Source organism: Cynocephalus volans, chromosome 13 (genome assembly GCF_027409185.1).
Source record: "Cynocephalus volans isolate mCynVol1 chromosome 13, mCynVol1.pri, whole genome shotgun sequence".
NCBI lineage: Eukaryota > Metazoa > Chordata > Mammalia > Dermoptera > Cynocephalidae > Cynocephalus > Cynocephalus volans.
In genome coordinates, this window is record NC_084472.1 from 89,878,981 (window position 1) to 89,886,131 (window position 7,151).

The 7,151-nt window shown below is 49.1% G+C and overlaps 1 protein-coding gene across 1 annotated transcript; it reads left to right on the forward strand.

The window, feature by feature from the left end:
- Window positions 1–851: 851 nt before the first annotated feature.
- On the forward strand, window positions 852–5,672 carry LOC134361718 (uncharacterized). Its single transcript, XM_063076708.1, is given in 4 exon segments — window positions 852–1,085; window positions 1,491–1,724; window positions 2,349–3,235; window positions 5,435–5,672. Coding segments are annotated over 4 exon segments (1,593 nt in total).
- Window positions 5,673–7,151: the final 1,479 nt, after the last annotated feature.

Below are 7,151 nucleotides of genomic sequence, written 5' to 3' on the forward strand. Positions count from 1 at the left end.
CAGCCTGCTAAAGCCTACCTGTAAATCTAAAGGCGCCACAGATCTATCAGGGTACCAGCCTGCTAAAGTCTACCCATAAATCTAAAGGCACCACAGATGACCAACAACTCATCCTGTCACAAAGATCTGTTCAGAAAAACTGTATAAAAGGTGCTTGTACTGCAAACTCAGGGTTGCTTCTGTCCAGGAGACTAAGTGACTCCAGCATGCTGGAATAAAGTCCCTCTTGCTTGATTGCATCTGTCTCAGTCTCATGGTCTTTGTGAGATGAGCCATCCTGGAGTCTGTGTGGGATTTGTGCATGGAGTACGGGTATTACATTTTGGGGGGCTTGTCCGGGATCAAGCTCACTCTCTCTGGGACCAGAGACTAGAGAATAGAGGATTGCTCGAGCAGCAGGTACCATGGTTGTCTCTGTCTGTTTGCTATGTCTGTCTAAGAGTCTTCTTTGTTGTTTACTATAATCTGGTTTCGGATTTTCTGAGGCTCCGAGGCGGAGCCATTGGTCTGTAGTGGTCATAGCAGCAGATAGACGTACCGACACGTCGCGGCCACAGGAATCCTGGAGGATGCTCCAGATTCCTCTGTGGGAGACGAACAAGTTCGGCTCCATGGGAGATCTCTAGGAAGCAGACCCCACCCAATTTTTCTGATAATCTGGGGTGACGCCCGTGGCAGGGGCATGTCAGTGTTTTGTTTTATGTTTGTCTGGTTGCGTGTGTGTGGGGACTGACGATTTTCTGGGGCGACATGGGGCAGACTGTCTCAACCCCTTTAAGTCTGACTCTAAAATACTGGACTGATGTGAAGGACAGAGCTAATAATTTGTCTGTGCAGGTTAGAAGGAATAAATGGGCCGCACTGTGTTCTTCGGAGTGGCCGACTTTCCAACTCGGCTGCCCGCTGAAGGTTCCTTCTCTCCGCCATTGATTACAGCAGCAAAAAGGAAAACTTTCAGTTCTGAAAGCCACCCAGACCAGATACCTTATATCGTCGTCTGGGAAGATCTAGTCACGGATCCTCCTCCGTGGGTCCATCCCTTTGTTCCCTTAACAGGTCCAACGGCCGTATTTGCTCTTCGAGAGGTAAAAAAGAGACTGGAGGTCCTGCCATCCACCGACCCGGACTGGCTTCTTTCTGATCCTCCCCCTCCCTATCCTCCTACTCTCTGATCACAGGCAGCCCGGCCATCAGCTCCACCAGAGGACCCACCAGAAAATGAATCTGAGGGAGGGCCTGCTCAAGGAACATGCAGTAAATGAGTGGCCTCTCCAGAGGCAGTCCATATCTTCCCCCTGGGGGCTTATGGCCCTCCTGATGAAGAGGGCAACCAGCCCTTACAGTACTGGCCTTTCTCCTCTTCTGATCTTTACAACTGGAAATCTCAGAATCCCCCTTTCTCTGAAAACCCCCAAAGTCTCACTAACCTTGTAGAATCCCTCCTCTTTACTCATCAGCCCACCTGGGATGACTGCCAACAGCTCCTCCAGGTCCTGTTCACCACCAAGGAGAAAGAACGGATCCTCCTGGAGGCTCGAAAGAACATTCCAGGAGCCGATGGGCGACCCACCCTCCTCCCTGATGTTATAGAAGCAGGATTCCCGTTGATCAGACCAAACTGGGATTTCAACTCAGCAGAAGATAGGGAGCACCTAAAGGTCTATTGCCAGGCTCTAATGGCCAGTCTCCAAGGGGCAGCAAAATGCCCTACCAATTTGACTAAGGTAAGAGAGGTGATCCAGGGGCCCAGTGAGTCTCCTTTAGCATTTCTGGAGAGACTCATGGAGGCATTCCGTCAGTTTACCCCATGTGATCCTAGTAGTGAAGAGCACAAAGCTACTGTGACAGTTGCTTTTATTGATCAGTCTAGCAGAGACATCAGGAAGAAACTGCAGAAGCTTGAAGGGTTACAAGATAAGTCATTGAGGGAATTAGTGCAGGTGGCTGAAAAGATTTATCATAATAGAGAATCAGAGAAAGAAAAAGAAATAAAGAGAGAAAAGTGCCAAGAAATAAATTTTCACAAAATTCTGGACACTGTCATCAGGGAAACTAGGGAGCCTAATGAGACAGTACTGGGCAACAAGAAGGGACCCCTAGCAAAGGATCAATGTACATACTGTAAGGAGAATGGACACTGGGTTCAAGACTGCCCCAGGAAAAAGAAAAAGCCTCAGGGCCCCAAAGTCCTAACCCTGCAGGAGGTCAGTGATTAAAGGGGATGGGGTTCGGACCCCCTCCCCCAACCCAGGGTAACTCTAAAAGTGAAGGAGAAGCCCACTCAGTTTGTGGTAGACACTGGAGCCAAAAATTCAGTATTACATCGAGCAAATGGACCTTTTCTCAAGGGAAAGTCATGGGTACAAGGGGCTACAGGGAACAGACAATACTCATGGACTACCCAAGGAACGGTGGACCTAGGCGTGGGCCGGGTATCCCACTCGTTCATTGTCATTCCTGAGTGCCCCTACCCACTACTGGGAAGAGACCTCCTCACCAAAATGGGTGCTCAAATCCATTTTGACCCCGAGGGACCTCGGGTGCTAAATCGACAAGGAAAGCCTCTCCAGATACTAACTCTCAGGTTAGAAGACGAATACCAATTGTTTGAAAAACAAGGGCAGGAGACCGGACAGATGGACTGGTGGTTAGAAAACTACCCCCAGGCGTGGGCAGAAACTACAGGGATAGGGAAGGCTAAAAACTGGCCCCCTGTCCATGTAGGACTGAAGGCTCAAGCCAGTCCTATAGCTGTCCGACAATACCCAATGTCCCAAGAAGCACACAAAGGCATCCGACCCCACATTGCCCGTTTGCTTCAGCTGGGGATCCTACAAAAGTGCCAATCAGCCTGGAACACACCCTTGCTGCTGGTCCGAAAACCTGGGACTAATGACTATCGACCGGTCCAAGATCTCTGAGAGGTAAACAAACATGTGGCCGACCTCCATGCCACCGTCCCTAATCCCTATAATCTTTTAAGTTCTTTACCTCTAGACAGGACCTGGTATTCGGTACTGGATCTCAAAGATGCAGTCTTCTGTTTGCCGTTAACTGTAAAAAGTCAAGATTACTTTGCCTACAAGTGGAAAGATTCAGAGACTGGCCTAACAGGGCAACTCACATGGACCCACCTGCCTCAAGGATTCAAAAACTCGCCCACCATCTTTGATGAGGCCCTCCACCAGGACTTGGCCATGTTCCAGGCCTCTAATCCCCAGGTAACTATGTTGCAGTATGTAGATCCTCCTCCTGGCAGCGGCCAACAAGGAATTGTGTCTGGAAGGAACAAAGCGTCTCCTTACGGAGTTGGGAGAACTGGGCTATCGAGCCTCTGCCAAAAAGGCTCAGATCTGCAAGCGACAGGTCAGTTATCTGGGGTAGCTTCTTAAAGACGGGAAAAGATGGTTGTCTGAGGCCAGAAAAGAGACAGTGTTTCACATTCTACCACCCTCTAACCCAAGACAAGTCAGAGAATTTTTAGGTACTGCTGGGTTCTGCCACCTATGGATACCTGGTTTTGCTGAGATGGCAGCCCCGTTTTGTCCCCTCACTAAGAACAGTCAGCCCTTCAAATGGGGAAAAGAGGAGCAACAGGCTTTTGACAACATTAAGACAGCCTTAATGTCCACACCGGCTCTGGGGCTCCTCGACATAAGTAAACCCTTCCACCTGTATGTGGCAGAAAATAAGGGGGTTGCGAAGGGGGTCCTGACTCAAAGACTGGGGCCCTGGAAAAGGCCTGTAGCATATCTGTCTAAAAAACTAGACCCAGTAGCCTCAGGGTGGCCAGCTTGTCTAAGAATCATAGCGGCAGTCGCAGTTTTAGTAAAAGATGCTGACAAGTTGACTATGGGACAGAGTTTGGTAATTTTGGTACCTCATGCCTTAGAGAGTATTGTCCTCCAGCCTCCCAACCACTGGCTCACAAATGCTCACATGACTCACTATCAGACTCTGTTACTGAATTCAGACCGGGTTACTTTTGCTCCACTGGTGAGCTTAAATCCAGCCACATCGTTACCAGACCCGGACCTTGACCCTCCTATCCATGACTGCCAGCAAGTGCTTGCTGAGGCACATGGATGGTGGAAAGACTTGTCAGATCAGCCTCTGACGGACGCTGAAGCCACCTGGTTTACTGACGGGAGCAGTTTCCTGGAGGAAGGAGTACGAAAAGCAGGAGCTGCTATAGTAGATGGCCAGAAACTGATATGGGTACAGACTTTACCTGCCGGAACGTCCACCCAGAAGGCAGAGCTCATCGCCCCCACAAAAGCCCTTGAACTAGGAGAGGGCAAAAGAATCAACATCTATACAGACAGCAGATATGCCTTTGCCACTGCTCATGTGCACAGTGCCATCTATCAACAGCGGGACCTGCTAACTTCTGGAGAAAAACAAATAAAAACAAGGTAGAGATCGTAGCCCTGTTGGAGGCCCTTCACAGACCACTAAAAGTGAGTATTATACACTGCCCGGGCCACCAGAAAGGGGATTCCCCCATCGCCAGGGGAAACAACTTGGCCGATTCAGAGGCAAGGGTGGCAGCCCACGGGTCCTCGTCTATTTTGTTGGTTAACATCCCTGAGCTAGAAAAGCCCAAATTCAAATACTCAGCTGAGGATGTAGCAGTGATCTCAAGGGACTCTAATAACTACTATGATCAGGAAAAAGGGCGTTGGCATGCAGTGTCAGGCAAGCCTATCTTGCCACAAGAACAAGCCCATGCCATGATCAAACAAATGCACCAATGGACTCATCTGGGAGTAAACAAATTGGCCCAGACTGCCCTGAGGACAGAATATCATATCATAGGGCTAAAACAATTAGCAGAGCAGATAGTTAAAAGCTGTGTACCTTGTCAAAAAGTAAATGTCTGCAAAAATACAGCGGGACCTGGCAAGAGACTCAGGGGAGACAGACCAGGGGTTTATTGGGAAGTAGATTTTACAGAGGTCAAGACAGGCAGATACGGTTACAAGTATCTCCTAGTTTTTATAGACACCTTCTCCGGATGGGTGGAACCATTCCCAGCAAAACAAGAAACAGCCACCATCGTGGTCAAGAAAATCCTGGAAAAAATCTTCCCACACTTCGGGGTGCCCAAGGTAATTGGGTCCAACAATGGACCCGCCTTCGTTGCCAAGGTAAGTCAGGAAGTGGCCAGACACCTAGGGGTCAATTGGAAATTACATTGTTTCTACAGACCCCAGAGTTCAGGGCAAGTAGAAAGGATGAACAGAACTCTAAAAGAGACCCTGTCTAAATTAACCATGGAGACTGGCGTAGACTGGGTGGTGCTCCTTCCCTCGGCCCTGTTTATAGCTAGGGACACCCCCTCCCGGTTCAACCTGACCCCCTTTGAAATTCTCTATGGTGCCCCTGCCCCCTTGACTCTACTGGGGAATGCCTTTGAACCCTCTTGCCACAGTAACAGTGACTTATATGCCAGGTTGAAAGGACTACAAGCGGTGCAGAAAGAAGTCTGGTCACAGCTGGCTGCCACCTATGAGCCTGGGACCCCCAAAGTTTCTCACCAGTTCCAGGTTGGAGACACAGTCTATGTGAGACGGCATCACTCCCAGACCCTGGAGCCCTGCTGGAAAGGACCTTACCTAATGCTTTTAACAACCCCAACGGCTGTAAAGGTAGATGGAATCTCCGCTTAGATCCACACCTCGCACGTAAAACCTGCACCACCAGAGGACCAAGGACTGAGAGACGCCGCCTGGAAAGTCCAGAGTTCCAAGGAGCACCCCTTAAAACTGAAAATTGTTCGAACACCCTAAATATTGTAAGATGAAAACTCTCTTGCTCCTCTTATGCCTAACAATTCTCTTTCAGGGCGCAAGAACTAGCAGCCCACACATCCCCAGAAATTTCACTCGGTATGTTATAAGTGGGGTGGCAGATACAATCTGGAGTCAATCCAAGATAACTACAGGAGAGTGGTGGCCTGACTTATTTCCGGATGTGTGTAAACTAGCTTTAGGAGCCCCAGGCAACTGGGATCTAGAAGGATACTTTGATGCTCACAAACCCCCTTCTACCCCTTCCCCACCGGGGCGCCTCGGGCTCGATCCATGCGGGGGTTGCTCTACTAGAAATCAGAGAAGTATGCTGGGTGCCCTCACTTTCTATGTGTGCCCTGGGTTCCACCATTACAGGGCACTTAACCACAGATGTGGAGGAAAAGGAGATTATTTCTGTAAGAACTGGGGCTGCAAGACCTCGGGGGACATGTATTGGGGCCCCTCATCATCCTGGGACTATATAAAGGTAACTGCTAATTAGACCCACCAAAAGACAGGGAGCCAAGGAAATCCAAATTGGGAAAATGTCCCTGCCTGCAGTGAGTGGTGCCACCCCCTCAGAGTGTCTTTCACAAAAGCAGGGAAAAAGGCTAGCGGATGGGACAAAGGATATATGTGGGGATTAAGGTTTTTCAAAGAGAGGTATGATGATGGGCTGTTGTTTACCATCAAGCTCAAAGTAGAAACCCAGTATACTGCTGTGGGCCCAAATAAATATTTAGCCCCAGTGGGGCCTGCAATGGTCAAACTACAAACTACCTCAGCACCCCCGGGTACCCCACTAGAGTCCTCAGCCCCTGCTAAAAGGTCAAAAGCCAAGGCACCAAAGAAAATGTCTAAACCTTCTAAACCTAGGCTTCAAAAACAATCTGGGATATTCCGCTTAATCTCTGAAGCCTTTAAGGTCTTAAATAGAACCAACCCCAATGCTACCCGCTCCTGCTGGCTTTGTTATGGTGTTGCTCCCCCATATTATGAAGGAGTAGCCTTTAAAAATGAAATTAAAACTGCAACTGATGTCTCTAACTGTCGTTGGCTGCAACAACAGGTCAAACTCACTTTGCCAGCCATTACAGGGCAAGGAACATGTGTGGGAAAGATCCCCTCCTCACACAGCCAGCTGTGCAATCAGACACTTGACTGAGTGGTCTGGTGACACATATCTGTTGCCCCCTCTGGGGGGATAGTGGGCTTGCGCCACAGGGATTACACCCTGCGTTAGCTCAAAGGTCCTAAAAGAAACCCAGGATTTCTGTGTCCTAGTTCAGTTGCTACCTCAGCTCGTTTACCATCTTTATGAAGAACTATTATCATATTGTGATAAAAATAATGAAA